Below are 25646 nucleotides of genomic sequence, written 5' to 3'. Positions count from 1 at the left end.
GAGAAATAGAGGTTTACTAAATGAAAGGATATATTTTAGCCCTTATCTAGTAGGAAAGCTAAGGGCTTTGCAAAGATTTCTGGTATGTATATAATGTTTTCAGTGACTGAGAAAGAGGTATTGACCAAAATCAGTATGTCTACATTCTTACACATAATACTGTTTAGAAGACAGAGAACTGAAAGCTTATTTATTTTCATGTGGTCTCTGTATAATCAAGATAAAGGAAATATCAATGCACCCTTCCTCCAGTTTTGGGCTTCTTCACATTAGGCTCCTTTTGCTACTGTTACAGCAAACGTTGGCTTCAGAAGCAAAATTCTGCAACCCTTGTCCTTTGAGAAACTCTTGGGCATTGCTCACGTATCTAGGCCTTGTGCACATACCTTTTCTACAAAATTTTTCCCAGGTTTCCAAGTATGTAACAAACTAATTCTGCTTCTCCATGAATGACATACCTGTTACAAGGAAATACAACCTCCTGAACTTCCTTTCCTTCCTTGTATTTGATCACAATCTTATCCAGGAACCATCCATTGCCTGTGTTGAAATGAAAAAGTTTATAATCTAAAATAATACTTCTGTCAAAATAAAAAAAAATATATATATATATGATATATGTATATATATCATATGATGATATTTTTCTCATCACAAAAACAGGTCCCATTAGGACAGAGCTCAACTAAATAGATTAGATAAAATAATACAACAAAAGCTTAACATTCTGTGTCTCTTGGAAGAGGTACAATGTTAATTCTTCTCTGCTTTTCTGTTTTAATCTTAAATTAAGAAGGGGGATTTTTTTTAATTTTTTTTCTTGGAGACAAGTATATGCATGTATCTGTGAACTGCCAACACCATCGCCATCACAGCCTACATGTTTTGATTCCTTGTGATCAGGCACAAGGATGCTAGGACAGATCTGCTTACGCAGTTAAACAAGATCTGTGTGAAAGATGGAATTTTTGATCTGTGATTGAAGCTGTTATTGCATATAACAGTATTAATTAACAGACCATTGATATCTACTGTTTCCATTTGCATATGTTCTTACTTAGCTTCTGAAAAATATATGCTTTAGCTTTTACAGTATAGGTAAATTTGCATAAACTGCAAAGTCAAAATACTACGTCAGTCTACATGAACATTATATTAACAATTCTGATAGAAACAAATTTGCTGAAAACAAACAACAGGTGTTCTTCTGGGCATGTGATGAGCCTCCTCAAAAGCTTTTCAAATTTCTGCTTTTAAAGCCTATGTTTCAAGGGCATGCTTTTGTTTATCTGTCCTCTATAAAGAGAGGAAAGAACCTTATTTATAGCGATTTATTTATTTATTTATTTATTAATATGAGATATCATAGTCTTTATTGAAGTCTCTTTTTGCTTTCTTGCCCAAGGAAATAGCATGAAAAATTTTCTTTTGGTCTTGCAATAGCAGAAATTTAAATTTATATAGTATTTAAATCACAAAGCACCTAAGCACTTTATAGTTTTGCCACTGAGTTTAATCACCTTCTACCTGAAACTTTGTCATAGGTCAGAGAATCCACTATAAAGTAAAGCTACAAAAGTTTTAACAAACTTTTGGATTCCATAAAAATATAAACATTAGTGATATGGATAGGGAAATATATATATTTATATATATATATATATATTCTGATTCAAGTAACAAATCCATTCACCAGCATGAGATCAACTGAGGTATGACTGCTACTGGTTTACTGCATTGCTAGGAAGAAATGTTTAAGAACTTGATTTCACCAAAGAAATAGAAATTCCCATAAATTAAAAGACAGGGCATTGTTCCAGTCTTGTTTTTGTTGGCTTGCTTGTTTGTTTTTTTAACAGAGCTTTATCTTTGTCACACACAGGGAGAAAAAAGTAGGGCTGGCAATCAAAGTGTTTATAATTTTCACTGATAAAAAGCATATTTAGTGAACACTGAAAAACTGCACAAGACAATTATTAATCTAGTTATTCTCTCAGTCTTTCTTTTCCTTTCCATGTTTTGTTGCATTGACTTTTGAATCCACAGTATGTGCGTAGACTCCTCTAGTGTTGGCTGGGTTTCTTTTATCTGATTTGGTCAATTTCTTTGATGTGACAGTGGCCATCAGGTTATAGCTGAGGATCTGTATCTGAAGCTGGAGTGGAGCTGTGGGCCTTGGGGTCTGGCAGATGCAGATGCCTGCAGCTGAGGAGGATGACTACCCAGAGCCATTACTGGGCAGACTGAGTGTCTAAGGCCAGCTACTGGAGGTATTCAGCCTGACAGAACCATGCCATATATTATATGTATATATTACATTACACATTATATATATCCATTATGTATATATTTCCCATTGACAGACTGCCATTCTGTTCAGCTGGACAGGGCAAAAGGATGAAGCCATTGGTCCTGATTATGTTTGCATGAGTGCTGAGTTTTGTCTGTTGACCTGTGTGGCCAGCCATGTGCATACATATATATGTTGTGCAAATGTATTTCTGGTGTGCCTATTGGACCTGAGAGCATGTACCTGTGTCAGCCTCATCTCTGTCAGGCTACCAAATTCATACTTTCACTAACAGTGGCAACCACTCTCATATGGTTCTTTTCTCCTAAGCTCCAAATGATAATAACAAAGGAAATGGCCTCAAGTTGCACCAAGGGAGGTTCAGGTTGGATATTAGAAGAAATGTCTTTACTGAGAGGGTGTTGCAGCATTGGAATAGGCTGCCCAGGGATGTGGTTGAGTCACCATCCCTGAAGGTCCTCAAGAAACTTGTAGATTTAGGACTTAGTAGCATGGTTTAGTGGTGGAGTTTAGGTCAACGGCTGGACTAGATGATCTTAGAGGTCTTTTCCAACCTTAGTGATTCTATGATGCTATGATATTTATGCTGATCACTTAAATCACTCCCAATGCCCATCCTAGTGACTGGTATGCAAAGCCCTTCTCAAATACTCTGTTTTCACTGTATCTGCACCACCCACAACTTGTCATGTCTCACAAGGTATTGCCTGAGTCATACTGTTACTTGTCAGCACATTGTAGCAAAACAGCATGAGAGAGATTTTGGTCAGAAGCAGACAACTGTCCTATTTATCCTCATGCTCTGCCCTCCTGGCTGCAATCTGAGTCTGGAACACCCTAGAAGGCAGCAATCGCTGTCCTAACAGGAGGGCTTGTCCAAGCAATCTATGGATCCGAATGTCAATTATTCCCCTTCAAGACTCAGGTCCATGGCACATTAGGACACTTTGCAAGGTTCCTTCCATCCTCACTTACTTCATACAGAGCTCAGATGCTACCTCCTTGGAGGTAGTCTACTGGCCTGGCCAAGACTCACTAGCAAGCAGGCAGAATACTTCGAAACTGATCAAAAAGAAGAAAGGGCACAGAAACATTTGGAAGGTTTGTATAGAGGATAAGGATCTTTCAGCAGATAAGACATCATCTAGTGACATACACCTGGCCAACAGCAAAACCCTGCTGTCTAAGACAAAATTTCCTTTCTTTGCTCAGTCATGATGGCTGTGGGAGAATATCTATGCCCTGCAGTCTGTAACCTTTCCAACAGAGTTTACAAAAAGGACACTGCATTGTGGTACACCCTAAATACTCTGACACTGTTCAAGTCTAAACTGGGCTACAAAGGCACTTTGGAGCATTGAAAAGCATTTTCCATCCATGCACCTACAAAGAAACCTGCAAAAGATGACTATGACCTTGACCCTAAGCCTTACAATGCTCGCTCTCTCTCCAACCCCAAAGAAAGCATTTATTCCATGCTCCTTCCAGGGCACTTCTCAAATCAAGACTAAAGATCTCCTTCCCTATCACCTGGGCAAGTGATAGGATTCAACTAAAGGACAGCACCACCTCTAAAAGAACCTTTATTCTCCCTTCTCAACATGAAATAACTGGGTCTACAGATGGCCTCTCTCCTGAATTACTATCTTTTCCTAGCCCTTCCTTTATCCACTTCTCAGTCACCTCAGGCCAGGCTTATTTCAGGTTAGTTTGGGAAGGAGTTCAAAAGAGACCTGTGAGATCTGTCTGTGGTGCATACAATGAATGATTATTTCAATTACCTAGGCATAAATATTATTACACATAGAATTCAATCCATTCCTCTGTTTAGCCAAATAGGACAGATTTTGAAATCCATTAAGATCTTTCAGTTTGGCTGCAGATTTGTAACGCTGATTCTGTGATATGGCTATGCTGCCTATTATGGGAGAGGTGAAGAAGAGTACTGGAGGATAGAGTGAAATTGGGCACCACTACACTGCCTTCACGGTTATGTCTTGGCATGTCTGTATACGAAACTCTCAGGTACGATCATCTGTATTGCTGAAGGCAGGAAACTCTAGACAACTACAAAAACATGAGAATCAGGTTTACACCCCATACCAAGACCAAACTAATAAGGCTACTTCTACATAGTCACAAGTCTGCTCAGAGCCTTAGACAGTACAGTCAGTAAATTGGGCATTGCCTGAGGCCATTTCATAACAGAGTAAAGGTGCTTTTCTAATCTAGCATCAGTGTGGTCTTGAACTGTTTCATAAACCCTTCTCTTCGCTTAGACTCTTCACAGCCACTAACCTGCAAACATATTTGCAGTATTTACATCTTCAATGCTTTTAAATGCCATCTTTCTCTTCAGTTACTTTGTTCCAGAGATGCACAACTCAAGGTCCTCAATCAAAAATTCATCTCATTGCAAAATTCTCTTTTCTTTTTTTCTGAAAATTCTACAAACTAAATGCAAGGCCATGTACTGGATTAGGTCCACATTGACTTGCACAGATTAAATTAACAACCACATCTTCTCCCATTGCCCAAAGAAGCAAGGACAAAATGCTACAGCTATTCAAAATTTCCTTGGTAGTAAAGCAGCTGTTTAATATCTTTTATTTCCATTCCATTTGATCTTCACTCATTTTCTAATGAAAGACTATTTTACCTGTGTGAACAGCATTCTCACCAATTTTCTATATGCAAATAAATAGTGCTCTGTTACAAATAAACTTGAAACAGAGTGGATTATCTGGTATTAAAATCATGTCCTCTTTGCTGACCATTACCACTGTTTTTCACCATCCCATCACAGTGACTACTCTGCAGGAAGACTTTTTATCACTGTAAGACCTTCTGTCCCATTTTGAATGAAAGATGCAATATAAATAGTGTTCATGATGTTTAAAAGGACTTGAAAACAGATTGGTCTCTAGGAATTCAAATCCTACCTGGAGCAGCTCCATCATGGCTAATCACAACTTTCTCCAAGTCTCCCAGTGAGACAGCCTTTACGAAAAAAATGTCCATCTGTGGAAACATACAAGGAAAATAATTAAGGTCTTAACTTTAGCTATCATTTTAACTGTAACAGGATAGAATAGCTACTTTTTATTTTTCCTTTTGCAAAATGAACATGGGTGTCTTATATTGGTCCTAGCCAGACAGTGAGGATCTTTTAAAGCTTTCTGAGGTGAATAACACCTTTAAATTACTTCACAGAGATAGCATTTGATTCTTTTGGCATGACACAATGATTAGTTGCAAAGAATTTTTTGGTCTTTTCTACAATACATTTTCTAGTGCCAAGACTAGAAAACTTGGGAATAAGGATTTAGAACTTGATTCTAAAATTCACGGTGGCCTATTCAAGAGAACACAAATGCTATCGTTACTGTTTTATCTATATGTCTCATATAAATAATCAACACTATGCAAATTCTACTATCTAGTGCTGTCAGTAAATGACTGATGCAAAATCAGCATGTAAAAATTTTTCATCTGATAAAATTATGTATGTAATTTTGCATAAAGAAAATATGTGAGAAAGCAGCAAACTGTTCGAATAAAAATTGTAAATAAGAAGATATTTACATTTGTTGAAGAAATGTTTTACAAGTCATGATTTACTCTTATTGACCAGAAGCAGCATTGCTTTTACTTCACCTGTCCGTGTTGAAACTTTACATTATTGTTCTTAGATCTGTGAAGCTTCCTTTTGCCAGCATCTCCTCTTGTCCCAATAAGATTGATATAAACATTAAAATCTGCTTCAGCACCAAGTTTAGCCCCTGTGTATACATGGATCTCATACACCAGTACTAGAAGAAGAAAAAGCTTGAAATTAACCTTATAGTTTGTACATTATTCAAAATCTTTCCCAACAAAATTTGGCCAGAAAACTACCTTGATTTTCAAGTTTGGAAGTAGCAACAGCTATCAATACATTTGTCAAATCTAGGTTCAAACCTTGCAATTATGTGCACAAAAAATATGAAAATACACAAAACTGAAAAAAAAAAAAAATATTTATGCTGAGTATAGCAGTCCATCTGCTCAGCAAAGCAGCCCATCCAGTAAATGTTCCCCAGTGCTCCATTTTCGTCTCTCACTCTGTGTTGAGTATTCATGATTTCACAATGTAATTTACAAAATCATTGTAAGTTATCTGGAGACTATCTAACTATGCCTAGTCATTGTTTCAAACAATAGTTATATTTCACTGGTTTCAAGGCATTTTCTACCTCCAGATTTGTGCAAAACTGAAATTTCTGGCAGCTAACCTTCATGTGACCTTAAAATGAGAATAGTAATCATGAATCCTCAGATTTTTAGATTTTCACCTCACACAGAATGTTGGGCAAGAAGACAAACCTCATCTGTTAAAGGTGGATACCCAACTACTTTTGAAGGTTTCAACATTTATCACTAGAGTATGTTAACACTTTTAAAAGTAGCTCTCAATTGAAATATATTTACAACTTTTTAATGTCTTTTCTTCTAGTGTGCACACCTTCAAAGAATTCTGAAATATAATTCAGAGTTACTGTATTAATATATTTTATACCATAGTAATACCACCATAATTATACAGATATGCAAACTTCTTTTAAAATAAATATTTGTAGTAATTACATACTATTATATTTTATTGCAGGTTTTCTTATTATGACTTTCAAAACAAACAAACAAACAAAAAAACCTCCTGCTTACATCTTAATGGCAATTTTTCCATATATTGTTTCTGTTCTAATCACAGCTGGCCATTTCTGCTGCAATCTAGTAGATCACAGAGAAGATTGCTGTTTCAGTAATCGATAATTTTAATTGCTCTTTGGAATAACACTACTTTTAACATGGAACTAATATGAAAACAGAAAATCATAATAAAATACTTGATACTGGACAATATTCTACAAATATTTATTAAAATCTTATTAATTTTAAGCTACCAAATAATTAGTAGAATCTAACATTTCTATAAATTTTCATTTATTCATTCCTTTTCCCAAGGCATTTTATAAAACTCAAATATCACATCATGTACAATCACTGAAGAATACCTATTTCTGATTCCCAGCAGAGAAGTTAAAAAGAGAGTAAAATAATACTACAAATAATTGAGGGCAGAAAATACCCACATATGTACTCAAAAGGAAGGGAGAGTTGATGAATAGACTGTATGCTCAACCAAATTAGAATACTTTTAATTCATATAAAATTACCCTGAACTGGAAAGGGCACTGTTTCCAACTCTATACCACTATTACAACTATGACTCAAAATAGAACTGGCTGGTCCTGATAATTTTTATTATTTTCTCTATTGCCAAACATTCATTGCAGCTCTCACATCCATGCATTAGAATATCACCATTCAGCCTGTGACATCACTGATCTCAGTAATACACAAACACCAAAAATTTGGCTTAGCCTTATAAAAACTAGTTGCAAGGTTTCTAACAGAATTAATCATGTTCAAAAAATGGTAAGTATGGCTGGCATATAACAAAGAGAAATAGATCTGTTAATTAGCATAATTAAGCTATATGTCATTTATTATCAGAAAATCATGGACTCACAGAATCATAGAATACCATAAGTTGGAATGGACCTACAAGAATCATTGAGTCCTGTCTCCACACAGGACCACCTCAAAATCAGACCATGCATCTGAGAGCATTGTCTGAATGCTTCTTGAACTCTGGCAGGCTCAGTGCCTTGACAACTTCCCTGGGGAGTCTGTCCCAGTGCCCAACCACCCTCTGGGTGCAGAACCTTTTCCTAACACCCTTTCCCGACCCTTCCCTGTCCCAGCTCCATGCCATTCCCTTGGGTCCTGTCCCTGTCCCCAGGCTCAGTGCCTGCCCCTCCACTCCCCTTGAGCTGCAGGCTACCATGAGGCCTCCCGTCAGCCTGCTCTGCTCTGGGCTGAACAAACCAACTGCTTCTCGTATGTCTTGCCCTCTAAACCCTACACCATCTTTATTGTCTTCCTTTGGACACTCTCTAATAGTTTTATATTTATATGGTAGTGCCAAAACTTCACACAGTGCTTGAGGTGAGGCCAACTCACCTCATAACTCTTCCTATATCACAACTCTTACTGTGCTCATACTGTGTGTAGATTAGCAGCAGAGGAATACATGCACTGGACAGAGGATAATGAGTCAAAACATGCTATGAAAGGAAACATTTAAGAAAGCAAAGAGCCATATTGATGGCAAAAATCTTGAAGGGCAAAAATCTTTCAAGGAGAAGGGGAAAGTCGCAGTTCCAAAACAAAAAATTAAAAATTATATTATATTAATCTGTTACAACCCATTTGAATAAAAGGGCTGGACTACATGTGGAAGGCACTACAAATTAGTAAAAGCTGGGACAGATCAACATAAAGTCTCCTCCATGCTTTGACATTCTTGCTTACATTCTCAGTTTTGAAAAAGCAGAATATCTGTGGGAGGCAAGGAAAGGGCATAGACTGATTATGCTATAACTGTTTATATACAAAGATTGGTATCTGTATTACTTACACCTACAAGTAATTTCTGTGATCAAAACTGCAAAACTTCCGTAACTATAAGCACTACTTACTATTTAAAAGCATAGTCTTTTTTTTTTTTTTTTTTTTTTTTTTTTTTTTTTGAGACCCTTTAACAGAATACAAATAAGTTCTTTAATTTCTGGAGGACGACCAAACTGAATAGTTGAAATACAGGACATATCAGAACAGAATAACAGAGAATTATATCGCAAAACAAAGATATTAACAGATATATAAATGACAGTTGCTTTTGTAGCACTGTGCTTCTCTCTGGTAACCAGAGAGATGATAATGATCTAATCAAGTACAGCTTTCTATTGCCATGTGCCTAAATAATTCAGTCTGAAGTAGAAAACATGTACATGTTGAAATGTAAAGAACTGGAAAATATTTTCCATATCTCCTTGTGTCTATATATCTCTCACCATCTGGAGAATGTTAGGTCTGGCGTTTATTTAGGCTACACAATCTGTATTATTTAGAAAGGAACCTCCTTAAAAAAAGGACCAGTTTATGCTTCAAATGTTCATATAAATTAACAATACTCCGTGAATTAGGCTGCTATATTAGGATAGTAAATGTTAATTTACCTTATCTTGCCTGTATGTTACAATGTATTTCATAAGAAACAAAAGAAATTAAAATAAAATAAAATAAAATAACATAAAATAAAATAAAAATAATAAAAAGTCAAGGAATATATTATAATATTCTCCCAAATGTCCTGTATGTGTCACATGCCACTATGGAAAACTGCCTGGACAGTATATAAACATTCCCTAAATAGGTTGTGTAGGTTAAACATTTTCTGTAGAAATAGAAACCTAGGTTTCTAGGATAGAAAACCTAGGATAGAAAACCTAGGTTTGTATCAAGTCAAGTAGCTTGACGTGATGCATTTTTTTTTAAACAGTCAAGTAGTTCCTCTAGATTGTAGATGTGCTGGTTTTACCATGCTAAGCAGCTGAACACCACAACTGCTCTCTCACTCCCCCTCCTTAGAAGAGGAGGGGAAGAAGCAAAGGAAAAAACAACTCATGGGTTGAGATAAGGATAATTTAATTAAAGGGAAAAAATAATTATTAAGGAAAGATTATTATTAATTAAACGATTGAACTAAAGGTTCAAAGAGGGAAAGGGAGGGGGAAAGGGAAAAAAAAAAAAAAAAAAAAAAAAGCAAGTAAAGGCTGTTTGGAAGTGCAGAGGAAAGAAATTAATCTGTACTTCCCACAAATGAGCAATGCTTGACCACGTCCTTGAAGCAGGGCCTCAACACATCTAGCCAGAGTTCGGGAGGACAGACTTTTTCTCAACAAGAGCCCACCCCTCCTCTCTTCTTCCTGTTTCCACCTTTTATCGCTGAGAGTGATATCATATGGTATGGAATATCCCTTTGGTTGGTTTAGGTCAGCTGCCCTGGTGATGTTCCTTTCTCACTTTTTTGCCCACCCCCTAGGAGGGTTAGAGAGAGTCCTGATGCTGTGCTAGCACTGCTCAGCAGCAGACACAACACTGGTGTGATACCACTGCTGTTCTAGCTACAAGTGCAGAGCACAGCACTGTATGGGCTGCTGCAGGGAAAGTTAACATCCCAGACAGACCCAGTACAGTAGAACAGCTACAAAAGATGCTAGTGTTAATGGCTGTGAAGGTAGAAATTGCTTAAATATAAGAACAAGGAAAAGCATGCCACTCTGTAACAGATAAGGCAAGGTACACCAGTAGTTTGATGAGCATGGGAGACAGGTACAACCAAGTCTGGAGAAAAACTACCAGCTGAAAATACTGCTGAGATAGCAAAACTCACCATATGTGAAATTTGCCGGTTTGTGGGTTTTTGTTCATTGCTTGTTGTGTGCATTGAATAAAATTAAAAGACCCTAAAAATATATTCAGCCTCTGTAACTCTGGTTTCATTTCTTTTGAGAAACTGATAGATTCCAAGGCCCCCACTGCTGCCCATCTGAAAAGTAGATGCTGCAGTAAGAGAAAGCAATCACAAAAATTTGATTATTAGAACTCTATAGCCGATCGTCTGTACTGTAGTAGAAATTTCATTTTACTATGCACTACTGATTTAGTGAAACTACATCAACTGAAAACTGGTGTGACAAAACCAAGAAGTAGGCAAAATAATTAGGGATAGAAAAAATGATAGAAAAAAATGAGCAAAAAATGGTATAGAAAAAGTTGAAAAATAAAGTCAACTACTGAACAGAAGATAGGGAATACTATTTCAGTGGTCTAAGGGAACTGTCAGACTCACATCTAGGCAGTTCTGTCTAATGTTGGACACATTGAAGTAATAGAACCAATGTCTTGAAAAATTCAATAATTTCAATAAAAGATATAAGAGGATTAATTAACACAGAATAGATGAAAAAAAAAATCTCGGCTAGCATTCACTAGAAAAGAAAATGACCTTTTAGAAAGTAAGCGATCGAGATCTACAAACTCCTAAAAGAGTAACTTAAGATAAGTTCTATAATCAAGCAGAAAACTCTTGGATATGGGTGCATGGATGAAAAAGTTGAAACAAGGGAAGTGAAATGTTTTCAGGCAGATGTGATGAGTTTCTAAAAGGCTCCATGAAAGACAGACACTAAAGCAGTATAATTACTATGCTTAAAAATGGCACAGGTACCTAATGCCAAAAAGAATATAGAAGTCACTGACCAGTCAGATGTACAAGCATTAAATCTCATTCAGTCAGTAAAACTGCACTAACACTACCTCTTGAAATGTTATCATGAGAATTCTGGTGTTTTGTCAAGTCCTAAATCCAGCTTCTGGCTTCTACTGATAACATGAGAACATGATCTACCTGGATAAAGCGAAGAAAGAAAGGAAGTTTTGTTTCTCTGGTTATTAAGAAAATGTAACCTAAACACATATAAGGGCAACAGAATGCCTTTATATAGAATAAAGAACCCCTTTTTCACACTCCTTATTCTGATAACCTGAATCAGGGTCTACAGAGTAGAAGGTTAGGCATATTCCTGATCACTTGCCAATAGTTTAGCCTCAATTTGCAAGCAAAGTGTACGACTCTTATTTCCTTCTGAGGGAGTAATGTACAGACTTTAGTCACCTATGATATTTTCCTTTGGAAATATAAACAGTGAGGAAGCAGTACAGGGTGCATTGCATTAAACACTAAGTTAATATTTTGTTATGTTTTGAGAGGAGAAGATAATAATCTTAAAAAGATTAAAGAACTTATCAGTGAGAATAACAAAAAAAAGAAAGTTTTTGCTGCAGAAATATGTCTTTTTCTGCTGACTTCGTAAACATTACAGTCTCATTGTTAGCTCCTTCCAAACTAATTCTACTACAAGAAAAGCACAGTCATTATTTTAGAATTCTAGTGAAGAGCAGATGAATTCCAGATAAATAAAAGTATCACATTATTCACAGTACAACAGATAAGCTTCCTCTGCATTACAGCTGAGCCTAATGACACTGTTGTGCCTACAAGAGCACACTAGTTTGAATCAAGAAACTGAATTCTTTGATTGGACCTCCTTATTTCTTTCTTGTTTGTAGCATAGAGTGGTTTTAGAGGAAAAAAAAAAAAAAAAAAAAAAAAAAAAAGATACATTCCAGGAAAACGATAAAATGATTAGGATGATCTCGACAGAAATTGGCCATCAGGTTACAGGAACAGTCTAGAACAAGCCCAGAGTAACTTCCCCTTAAATGCTTAAATGTGATGACAGAAATGTTGGATTCTTAGTTCATTGGTTTTTCTTAAACCTACAGGTTCACTGTACCAATTCACTCCATCAGTCTGCCAGTATAAATAGACAAATGGGCCAAAGAATACAAAATCTAGAGAGATGATAAATGATGTACAGTGTTTAAATTATCACACCTTTTCTATTCAGCCCTCATTTAAGAATGGTGATACAAAATATTAGTACTGTGTAACATGGTACTGCTCCAGGTTCTTATTTCTATATGATGTCTGCTTTAATGAAATGGTCATTTTGGCTTGATTCATTAAACAGAAAGATGGAATCTCTGTCATGGGATTTTATCATTGACTACTTACCACCTGATTTGCAGAACCAGTGTTTGGTACTGCTGTGACAGAAGGGTAAAATACAGATTGGGGCAACATTAAGGCTAAAAGAGAAAAAAAATTCTTAATGGCTGATAGAGGTTGAGAAGTACTATCTTCCCCAGAATTGAAATATATGTTATGTGAGAAGTCATAAATACAAAAACACTACCAAATGAACACATTTCTGTTAGAATTACAGTTCTCAAGCTTTCTAATAACCATTTCTGTTTACTCCTGATATTTAGAGCAACATTCTAAAAAACATATGGGAAATTTTTGAATGATTTAATATCTGTAATTTTTATCCCAGGAGTCTAGCACTGAAAATTCAATCTAAATCCTTGCATATGAATATGTTCTTTCCATGTTCAGCCACAGTACTACAGTATATAACCATAAGATATATGTAGGGAAAGGATCTGGCATGAAGGTTATCTGCTAATTGTAGCTATAAGTACCAGTCAAAAGCTTTTCAGAAGCTGCTCAGGTCAGTGGAGAAGAAAGAAAAATTGAAACATATGGTTTACTAATATACTGCTCTAAAGTTTGGGGGCTGATAAAAGTTTCCAATGATGTTTTCCTATTGCTATGTATTTGTGGAGGAGGGAGGACAAGGGGGTAAGATGTTTAGTCTTTGGAATCTGAGTCTCTGGACTCCCTTCATTCACTCTCCCGATCACAGCCCTGGCTTGTAGCAAAACAGTTACAGCACATCTCTAGAGTGCACTGACACGGTTGGGGAAACATCTCCAATGAACTGTCAGCTGTAACACTGTACTGCCAAAGACTCAAACAACAGCAACCAAAACATAGCAGCATTACAGATTTAAATTCTTAAAATAAATACCCAAGTAGAGCAATGAATAGATCTTCGTAGTCAGTCATTTTGCCTTTACTGGACAAGATCAGCTACTTCAAAAGAAAATAAAACAAACAAACAAAACAAAACAAAAAAAAACCTGTGATGCATGTAATGTAACATAACAGAAGAAAATTTCTGAACTATTGTTCAGATTTCATAGCCCCAGCAATTTCATCCTGAGTAACACAGAGAAGGTAATCTTCAGAACATTTCAACTTTGGTGAAAAAAAAAATAAAAAAGACAAACAAATAAACAAACAACAACAACAAAAACTTACTAAGCAATTTTACAATAGGAAAATGAATCCAGACTGTTTATATAAGTAGTCGGTGCCTCTTGAGTGATTAAACAAGGATACAAATTTTGTAGAGATAATGCTTGAGTCATTACTATTTGCTTCAGTCATCTTTTGCATTTTTTCACTCAGTCAGCACATTCTAACCTGTTTCTGTATTTGTGTGCACATTTCCCCAAGTGAAAAAGTCTAAATATTTTGAGCTTGAATTTTTCAGGCCACAGCCTCAAGATTTATCTTCTGTCTCAAAACAGTACAGGTATTCCTTCAGTTATGTGAACATTCTTACTTGAAGTTTATAGACAAATAAACAAGAGTAAGAATATTTGAAACTTCTCATATCTTACAGCACCTTAGATCAAAATTTCAGCTACCCAAAGTCAATCAGTTCTCCATGTTAGGCTGGGTGATACAGGTTGTCTTCACACCCACAAAGGAACACAGTGGTGGGCAAAGTCCATATAACACCCTATTCTGGCTTCTCCTAGACCTATCACAGAAGCTATCAGCCCGTCTTCATAAGCACAGGGGCACCAGGGTGGGTCAGAATCCAAAATAAGGACCCAGACAAATAGTCCAGTGCTCTCCCAAGGCTGTCCCAGGAAAGCCTCAGCCCCGGAGAAACCCATCATGACAAGTGCAGAGCATGCCAGAGCATCTTTCAGACTGCTGGATGTGGGGCACAATGTGGAATGCAAAGGAAGAGCATTTCAGGGTAGCACAGGATTTATTATGCAATGTTTAAGGGAGGAGACAATGGCAGGGAAAAGGATGGATTTAGGTGATTTGGGGAAGAAGAAGTATGCGAAAACAGAGGGATCAGGGAATCAAGAGGGCTGGTGACAACTGTTTGCTAATTAGTATGGTTGTCGGGCTGCATTCTGTACCTGATCAGCACTGTCTGTCTCACCTTCCTGTTATCTTCCTTTCTAACTCTTCAGTACAGCCTCAAGGGCTCATATAGCCATGTACCAGCAAATGGAGACTGGGATCCAGGGGCATCTGCTGGACAGTCTTGTACATAAGCCCAGCTGCTGGAAGCACCCATGCTGTACATATGCATATATATAGAGAGAGAGACTATATACATGTATATAGACATACACATGTATATATACATTCTCAGTAGCAAACTTGGTCAGCCAGAGAGGGGAGCAGGATGAGGCTGCTGGTGTGGTCTGTTAGTACAAGTGCTCTGCATGAATGTGTTGTCTGTGTGGCTGATCATGTATGAATGTATATGTGTGGTGTATGCATATGTTCTGTGCATGTGTACCTAGTGGGAATACATGTCCAGCCTCTCTTCTGGTTGAACATGAAGCTGTGTTGGTCTCAGCTCTCTTGGCCTGCCAGATCTGGTCAGTCTGGCTTCTGTGTTGTCATGATGCTATAAAGCTAAGTCAAAAGCATTCAAAATAAAGCTTTTAGCTTATTTTCATTGGGTAACACTTAAGTAATTTACCTAGTTCAGGACATGATCAACAATTTCCAACACCCATCACTTGGAAAACAGTTTAACAATTTGTTGTTGATTATGTATAACATAATATAAACTAAATGAACAACAGCAACAAATAAAAAATACATTTAATATGGTAAACCAAAAATAATATCTGGAACTGCTAGAAAAAGTGACATGGACAGTCAGAAAAAATAAGGAAGGTTACCAATGTGAGAAATTTGGATGGAAAAGAAAGGATTTCATAGAGGAAATTAAGGAAAGGCTGTCAGAATCTGTAAATAGCTTAGAGAATAAAGAAAATAAATTAGAAAAAAAAAAATAAAGACAAGGAATCAAAAAATCAACTCCACAGTTTTGGGTCCTTGTTAGGTATGTAGTAGAGTTTGGTTGGAGAAAGCAAAAAAAGAAAAAAGGGATAAGAGAAAAACTACCCTTTCTTCCACAGAAGAAGCTGGGTAATAGAGTGTTAAAGAACAGCAATTTAAAAAGTGTGTCTTCTGAGCCTAATTTGTATTTGTTCATTTTGTTAAAGTTTTCATCACATCATTGTCACAGTTAAGTAAGTATATTACCACTAGAAGATACCAGATTGAACTGAAAGTATGGGAGACAAATTACTAAATCATATCAGATTATCATTAAGTAATAAGTAGTACATCATTTATTCTGCTGGAGAAAATGACTTGATGTGGTTTATCCAGTACTTGTAAGCAATTAGCTTTTAAATGGGAAATGCAGATGGATAGTGTTTCATTTGCTTGTTCTTGAGAAGCTAAATAGGAAATCCTTGGGAGGCCTTGCTGAGTTTATATTGATATTCAATTTAAATGTGCCTAAAATCAATAAGTAATTTGTAAAACTTACAATTTCAGGAAATTTTCAAATCCTTTCTAATGCATCTTTACTTAAAATCTTGAGACATATATTTTAATAAAGATAATGCTCATGCAAAAGCAATGAAAGATTCAGTAATAGTATGATTTAAAAGTATGAATGAACTTGCTGTTTTAAAAATATTCCTAGCCTTTGTCAGCACTGACCTGATTTTTCAGTGCATGTCACCTTGCTTCATCACCTACAACCACCAAACTGAAGTGCACCTACTGGAATATTAGTACTTTTTTATCAATGCGTATTTCAGAACACAAAATGCAAATTTAAGTTCTTCATGTTGAATTGCTTATATAACTTAACTGTCTTCTCCAGTATTTTTCTACTGTAACAAAATATGATGTTTATTTAACTGTAAGAAGCAGCTGTGCTTCTTACACTGTGGTATATGAACCATGGGGTCTGGTTCATCCTGATCAGTCCCAGTTTTTGAAATCTTATATTAAATTCACTAAATACTCTGTAGAACAATTGAAAAAAAAAAAAATAGAGAGAGCAGAGGTGAGCTGATATGTTTCTCAGTATCTTCTGGCTTCTTTAACAGAGGAGATCAGTAGTCCTCTTTGGCCTTGAAACCCACAGAAAACATTCACATATCACCAGTCTTTATAGCTTTTGTAGAGAATTACATTCTCTTAAGATTTTTCCCACTTGATATTTCCTTCTGAAATGGTTTGATCTCACTAAGTGCATGATGAGCCATTTTTATCTTGAACCACTGATTCCGTGCAATAGTCACTACTTTATTTTGAATACAGTTTGCCAGAATGATAGCAGCTACATCTACAAGACCTATCAATGTTGGACAGTATTGTCTAACAGCTGTATCATTGTAATTCTGTTAATGTCAAGAGAATTCTATAAAAAAAAAAAAAAAAGTGCTACACGATTATACTGGCTCTCTCTTCCTGTATGTAAGCTCAGGACTGTTTAAATAATAACTTGATATGATGGGCTATTTTCTGCTTCACTTGAAGAGAACAGAGTGCATCAAAGCTGCGGATAAACTTTGAGGCCACAAAAGTGCCACCCTGTAGCTAACAATTTCTATGTTAATGGCTGTGACTTGAGTCTCATTTGGAAAACATGCTTGTGATGGTTCGGATCACAGATTTTTGGTGAAGGATATCTTATGCAGCAAAAGAAAGTATGACATCAAACTTGCTATAAGGAACTTGATGTCAGATGACATTGCATACCTTGATATGCGTTGATTTCCTGCTTTACATGTATAGGCTAGTTGTTCTAAAGAGAAGAATTTGCCAGTGATTTAGGGGTAATCTGAGATTCTATGAATTTTAGAGGGGTAAGATACCCTGGCCACAGCTATTATTCTGATTGTAGGGAGGAAGGGAGTGGGGTAAAATGACCAATTCCCACTTGTTTGGAACTAGAAAGTGTCTTGTAATGGAAATGATCATTTCATGATTACACTGACTTTCGGGCAGTCTGCCCTGGAGAAAGAAAGAAAGAAAGAAAGGAAAGGAAGGGAAGTTGTCATATACTCAAAGGATAAGGCTAGTGAGCATATGATCTAAAATACTGAGTACATACATGGCAAAAGTTCCTTTGTGGGGTTTCTTATTGCCACTTCTCTCCATGTATCACCTTCACCCTTGTCTTCTGCAAGCCAGCACTCTATGGGTAGACAAATCACTTCTTGAGAAAGAGGGACTAGTCTTTCAAGTCTGACTTCCTCCAGGTACCAACTGGGATCATTTCCAGTGTTATCATGGCCAATGCGGATTTTATATAGCTGCCCAAGATCCCCGAGATTAATCTGTAATTACAAAAATAAATAAATAAATAAATAAAATTAAAAAATAATATAAAATGTTATCTTTTAACAATCCTTCTTGCACTAGGCATGCAAGCTAAGTGTGCAGCTAACATATAACCCAGAGTTCTGTTCTTCAGAAAATGAAGCCTTAATATGAATCCCAGAGCAATCAAGTAAAAGCATATGAAGTAGTTTGCAAGAGTAATTTAATTGACTCAAGTACTGTATTATTTAAAGTGACTAAAGGGCTCAAACAATTCAGTTGCTTTTTAGATCTCTTGACAGCATCCAGTTAGTAGTGTGGTAATGTAAACCTCTATTTCTAGACAAATACTTTAACGAACAGAAGTACCTTCAGTCATTGCTGCACGCACTAATATATTTTGCAGTCCATAGAGTTACCATCAGCAGAGCTCCATTAACTATTCCTACCACTTATCAGACTGATGTGGCCCACTTTTCTCTGTCTTCTATTTTTACGTGCATTGGTGTCAGGGTTAACCGTTTATATAAATGCTGATGCCACACTGCAACAAATTTAAACAATAAAACATGACTATGTCCCATTGAATACTGCAGCCCTGAAATAAGAGCCACTTTGTTTTGGACTGCAGAACTTTTTTGAACAATGCTGATGGCAGGAACCTAAGCACAAAAGCAGGGTTAACCACTTTCATTTTCAGTGATGTGTTTGAAAGCTGATGGTACAGGGAAAGAAATCACAGAGGGGGAAAAAATAGTTGTTTCTTTTACCATTATACCAATTTGCTACTGTTTAGCAATAAAAAATAAATAAATAAAATAGAAAAATAAATAAATAAACAAGCAGATAACAAACAGGAACCCCAGCTGTCAAAATGACTAAAATTGATGAACTAGGATTTGGGTCTCCATTGGGACTGTTATGGAAGGTAATATTCATGTCTGACCCAGAACAAGAGTTTTCCCTTCAATGTTTTTTGCAGAGAAACACTGCACACTAATGTTCTTCATGGTACAGCTCTGTGGAGATTGGGAACACAGGCAAAATAGACACATACTCCTTTTACTCTTTTGTTGAAACATTTTCCTAGGCAATTTCACAGGCTAGTGTAACTCTGATATTTCTCAGTCATGAGGACCTAAAGAGAATCTTGCAGCCTTATTTGATCACCATTTCCTCGCATCCCTGTGACAAGCCTGGTGCAATGTGGGCTCAGAAGATGGTATCATGACACATGCTAATGATATGAAGTCTGAATAGAGTAGCCTGCCAAGTAGCAGGTTTTTCTATATTAAAACAGTATGTTAAAGTAAGAGGTGCTAACTGAACATATAACTATTGTAATAAAATCACGCACATTAAAAATATGCTGCTAATACTCACAGCAAGATTACAACAGCAGATAAAAACTCTCTGGAACTAATCACAACTGTAGCCAAGATGTAGGCTACATTATGGCTAAGTTGCCATAATAACCCTCTCACACAGCCACAAAGCAGAGAACTTTGTAGTGGGCAAGTGACTGCTAAAGTTGCCTTGCAAACAAATACAACAGTATATTAGAACCCTCCCCCTTAACTTCCAACAAAATGGAGTTTAACACTGACCAAAAACAAAGGAGGTATCCCCTCGAGATTGAGGCACTGGCTGCTATTAGTGGTGCAGAAGTTTTAAAGGGCAATTTGGTAAAAACACACAAACAAACGAAGAAACACTGAAACCTTGCAACCTCATGCCCATTATTAAATTTGCCCTTCTTGAAGGAAGAGTGTCAGAGGCATCTTTGCATACAGTTTTCATTACCAGGACACTGAGTCAGGATCAGGAAACTTTGTTGAAAAGCCTCTTTTCTCTTCTGAATTATTGAATAAGTCATTTGAATAAACTGAGAGGTTATTGGTAAAAAAATCCCCCATATATATAATGGATATCATACAACTGGGCTCCTTGATTTATTTAGCATATCATGTTATATGCTTCTTTGTTTGTTTGTTTGCTTGTTTTGTTTTGTTTTCCCCAGAAGGAAATCTAAGGTGGGAGATAAATTTCCAGGTGAATTTGCAAAGAGTTTTAACATTGTTGATGATTTTTAGCAGACCACTGGTACAATTGGAAAGAAAAGCTTCCAAAAGGAAGCAGAAATATGTTAACTGAACGAGGAAAAAAAAAAAAAAAAAGAAAAAAAAAAGAAAAAAAATAAATTTGAAATTGAAGGACTTCCTGTATAAGGAACACTGGATAAGTAACCCACCAAACTTGATCAAGTGGAGTTTCCAGAAAAATCCATACAGAACAAAAAGCACTGTCCAGACGGTTACGTTTCTCGAGAAGACACTCGTATTTGCAGTTTGATTAGATTCGCTAACATCCTGTTTAGCATCTCTAAATTTCTGTATTTGTGTCTTTCCTTTGCTTCCTATCCCTCCTTAACATTCAGCCTCTAAAAGAGGACTCAATATAGCAACACTAAGGAAGTTATGACCATGTGCTAATTGTGACTTTGTCCAAAGTGTCAAGCCAAATGTATGTGTGCTTTTGACTACTAGTAAATTTCCAAATTATGAGATTTTTAGAATGGGAAATTTTGCAGGAACATAAAGCCATTATAGATAATGGCATACTTCTGGGACTGAGAGGTCTCTTAAAAATAATTAAAAATACAGAACACCGACAATCTAAAAATTTGTTTAATAATATTCATGTTCCTGACTAATTGTTTAAGGGCCAAAAAACTGTTGTGCCAAAAAATATCATGTTTATTCTTGTGTGGAAATTAAGGCAAGGATGTCAACAGCAGAGATCAAATCAGTTGCATATGATGTTCTGGAAAACATAATACAATTACAGTCTTAGGTGCAGCGTCTGTTGTAGTTTTGGGGTAGGAACAATTTATCTTTCTGTCAGAACAGATATCACATTGGTCTCTCAGTGGCATTGACTTACTTAACACATTACATTTTGCCAACTGGAATTCTGTGAAATGAATGCCGAATTTTGCTCTTGCAGTAAAATGCAGAGGAAAATACTCATATAACATGGTTGAGCTAATGATCTTATTTTGCCAACTGTAAGCACTGTATCTTGAGGTTGTTCCTTCATTTCAATTATTGACTAAATCATAGAATCATAGACTGGTTTGGGTTGGAAGGGACCTTAAAGATCACCTAGTTCTAACAACCAACACCTCCAACACCTCCCACCAGACCAGGTTGCCCAAAGCCCCATCCCACTTGGCCTTGAACACTTTCAGGGGTGGGGCATCCACAGCTTCTCTGGGCAACCTGTGCCAGTGCCTCACCACCCACATAGTGAAGACTTTTTTCCTAATATCTAATCTAAATCTCTCCTCTTTTAGTTTAAAACCATTCCCACATGTCCTATCACTGCAATTCCTGACAAAAGTCCCTCTCCTGCTTTCCTGTACCCCTTTAGGTACTGGAAGGCTACTATAAGGTTTCCCTGAAACCTTCTCTTCTCCAGGCTAAACAAACCCAACTCTCCCAGCCAGTCTTCATCTTGAACATCTGCATGTCTTGAACACAAGAGGACATTTATAAATTTACTTTCACACACAGAATATTCTGCAAAAAGTTGTACAGCAAAGTTGACTCTGTTGCCCTAGTAAACAACATACTTAAAAAACAAACAAACAAACAAACAAAAAAACCTTATTCTAGCTTTTCTCTACTATAGTTTCATGGTTGCAAAAGTAACTGAATTTTAGATAGCCTAACAGAAATGCAGTAAATGTCCATGTAGAGACCCATGCAGAAGAGTCCCAGAACTAAAGCACCAGTTTAGAATTCAGACAACTGTATTTTATTCCCAGATCTGCTTTAGGCTTCCTGAGAAACATTACATTATTCACTTGCCCTTTTTGCTTAAATTTGCTTTCTTAAATTTACAACAAGGGTAACACTTACACCTCTCTCACAGGGACACTGCAAAGCTCTATTCACAAGTGTTTCGATTCTCAGAAGACACAAGTCCAAAATTCTGTATTTTTTCCAAAACTTCTGCTCATTCTCTGTTGGTTGCTATTTTCCCATAACTCAGTCAAAAATCATCAGTTGTAAATCTCCCAGCTAACTACATAAAGTCAGTATTTTCTCTCATGGATAACGTGATGTCATTTACAGTTACCTAGTCTCTCTTTTATATGGGAATGCAACTTCTGCTGATGCTAGCAGAAGTTGTGCACAGAATAAGGGAAGAATAAGAACAAGTTGCTCAAGTGAATATGTTGTATATCTGCTGAAAAACACAGTCAACATAATAAATGTATTCCACCACTGTAAACAGATGCTGTAGGCACTCAAAACTTCATAAATGACAAGGAAACAGAGACATGATGTATTTTAGGATAAGTCTACAATGGCTTGAGCAAACTTGCTAGAGTCCTAGGAACAGTATATCTGAGTTAGCTCAATAGTCCCTCAGACTGATAGTACTGCTTCTCCAGGCACACTAATGCTGGTGGCCACTGAACAGAGGTGTGGCAGCAAAAGTGGCAGCTTGATTTTAATCTTTTCTGGTCTATACAAAAATAGAATTGACAAAATCATCAGATATTCAATCCTCAGACAAAGAACATGGTCAAAGCATTGTGACAGTTCAAAGTTTAGTTTATTCAGCATATTAAAAATTAGTTTCCAAACTTTCTATCTTCCTGTAAAATCTCCAGCTTGATACAGTAGAGTTTGGATGTGGATGGAAATTTAAACTTGTAAAGTTTTGGGGTATGAAGCTGCCTTTCAGATTTAGCTTAGGTCAGCCATGCATAGATCATAAAAAGACCCAAAGTAGCAGAGTTAACAACAGCCTGTAAACACAGGTATCCCCTTTAGGCAAAAGAACCTAGATATCACAAACATCATATATGCTAACCTTTATAGGGGTTATATATGCTAACCTTTATAGGGGTTGCCTATAAAGGGTCTTCTCACAAATGCTAACCTCAGACCCTTCCCAGCATAGTTTTACATACTGAGTCACTACTTACAGCTCACTTGTTGATTGACTGTGAAACCCCTTCTGATGTGTCAACTGAGTTGTGACAATTTCTGTGATGCGCTCTGAAGAGAATGGACGTTTTGGCCTCATGCAAACCCTTATGCTTATGTGAAAGAGATTGCCAGCACTTAATAACCATAATATCTTTGTGAGTACAATAATCCCAGTAATTCTATTCTCTTTGTACTATTTTTCTTTTTGTACTAGCATTTTTTGCCTGCTGATTGATACAACTGTATGCTTTGCTCATCACTGCTACTTATTTTTTTGTAAAAACATAGGACTAAACTCTTTTCTCCACAAAGGCAATGAGAACATTTTCATTAAACTGTGCCTTAGAAAACTTGGCCTTACTTTTTGAAATTGAAGCCTAACAAAGCTCATATTTTACAATTTTCCCTAAGATAAAATCTATATTTATTAGGAAGAAGTTAATCCTAAGGAGAATGCAAGGACTAGATTTTAATTCTGTTTCTAAATGAGCTATGCAAATACTCTTTTCAGTCCCTAGCATACAGATACTTTGAATGAAGTCAGTATGACCTATTTTCATGTACTTGAGATGTTTAACTAAGTGAAAAGTGAAGTAAGAGCTTAACAAGAGACTGTTCAGTGGAAAGATACTTCAGTAAATGGATGGAAAAAATATACGTAATGACTTTATTTCTATATATAGTGGAAGGAGCAAAATATTCCAGTTGTATAGACACTATTCTGCAATCTCTTTGAAATCTAGCATGAAAATCATTTGTATAAGTCAACACTTCAGGACTGGCTCCACCAAAATCCCAATGACTAAAACAACTGCTAGAGGTTGTATTTGATGGACAGATATTTAATTTCATGTAAAGCAATCTCATTAACAGAATTTCAGAGACGTCATGTGCAGCAGATTCCCAAAAGGATGAGAAATCATTGACTTCATTAGTTTAAATTTTTCAGCATCTGTATATAACGGAGAAATCCTTGGATGTAAAAGACATTTTTGCTTTGTGAACATGCAGCTGGCACATGCTGCCAAAAATATCATAACTGATGTACCAGCAAAGCACCCATGGTCCACCCACAGAGCTTGAATTTTCCAGATGTCTGAACTCAGCCTATTCAAGAATTGTAGTCAATGAACTTGGTACAATTATGCATTACCTCAAGAATTAGAATATGCCACAGATGTTCACATCTTAACAGTCTAATGAAAAAGGTGGATATAGACATGTAAGAAGTAGGTTTACAAGCCACACAAAGATCAGCATTACATTATTTTTTTCCACTTCATACTTGCTTTGGTTATACAAATAAACTGGGTAAATAAGCACTGCTCATTGCACAGTGAGAATTAAACACTTTTTTTTTTTTTTTTTTTTTTCCACTCAACCTCTTTTCATCCTATAGCTAGTTCCATATCATATTCATTCCCTTGACCTTCCAATATAGGCTAACAATGTGCTAGTATTCACTAAAATGTATGCCAATTATCCATTTCCAGGTTAATTAGAGAAAGAAAATGTCACATTACCATTACTTGCTCAACTAGCAGTACCAACAGCTTGGTTTTTCCACCCTGAAGTACAACATGGGAAAATGCTTTAAGAATAACATTGAAGATATGGAGGAACTCTTTTCATTCTCATTGTGGATAGTTATGCCAGCTCCAAGTATTTACAGTATCAGGGTGTCAGGCCTTAAAAATAAACATGAAACTTCTGTATTAGGAGAATGTAGCTACTTCCATAACTGAGATTTTTTAGAGTGGTTGGCAGTTTTTGAAGTTAGACCAGGAGTATTTTACTGGGTGTGAAACTTTTGAAAATAGGTGGGGAATTAAAACACTGCCTATCAGAGGATGTGAACTGAAATACAGCCTAGCATTGCCTGTAACAAAGCTCAACAAAGGTTTGGCCATGTAAGATAAATTGAACTCTACTTAACCTTCTCCACATGCACACACATGATGCTAACAGGATGATGCTGTGATTGGATGAGAGCACCTTATGAATGAAGAATGGATGGATTATAAGAAAGATTATGCTGGTGAGCATATAACAGTGCTTTGAACAGTCTGAAGATTCATGGAGATTCATTTAAGAGAAGGTACATACAGACCAGTCACCTCTATCCAAAACCTTGCAGTAAGACTGGATCTCTGATTTACTTTCTTTTTGACCATTGATTCTGTAATAACCTGGCAGACTATGAACTGACCTCTGCAAAATATGTCTGTCATCTCCTGGTGGATTTACAGCAATATTTATCACTCAGGCATGAAGTCATCAACCCTGAAAAAAAATACGACATCCAATAGTGCCTTCTTTCAACAGCATAGGCAACTGGGAACACATCAGGCTTTCTGCGTTGCCTTCCTAGGGAGTAAAGGATATTTTTTTATCCTGATGTAAGGAAGGCCAATAACCTTATGTGCTGAAAAAGGAAGAGCACAGCTAGCAGGTC

The 25646-nt window shown here is 36.5% G+C and overlaps 1 protein-coding gene across 1 annotated transcript in view; it reads right to left on the bottom strand.

Moving 5' to 3' along the window:
- RP1 (RP1 axonemal microtubule associated) overlaps nt 1-25646 on the bottom strand; it is a 214311-nt gene that overhangs the window by 89183 nt on the left and 99482 nt on the right. Inside the window, exons 26-29 of the mRNA XM_082755390.1 lie at nt 17977-18202; nt 5969-6123; nt 5254-5332; nt 459-540 (exon numbers count right to left, since the gene is read on the bottom strand). Coding sequence (XP_082611516.1) covers nt 459-540; nt 5254-5332; nt 5969-6123; nt 17977-18202 — 542 coding nt within the window. The remainder of the gene's footprint in view (nt 1-458; nt 541-5253; nt 5333-5968; nt 6124-17976; nt 18203-25646) is intronic.

The sequence above is a fragment of the Aythya marila genome (assembly GCF_965140915.1).
Source record: "Aythya marila genome assembly, chromosome: 2".
Classification (NCBI taxonomy): Eukaryota; Metazoa; Chordata; class Aves; order Anseriformes; family Anatidae; genus Aythya; species Aythya marila.
The sequence above is the reverse complement of the archived record's forward strand: the minus strand, read 5'-3'. Positions and strand labels throughout refer to the sequence as shown.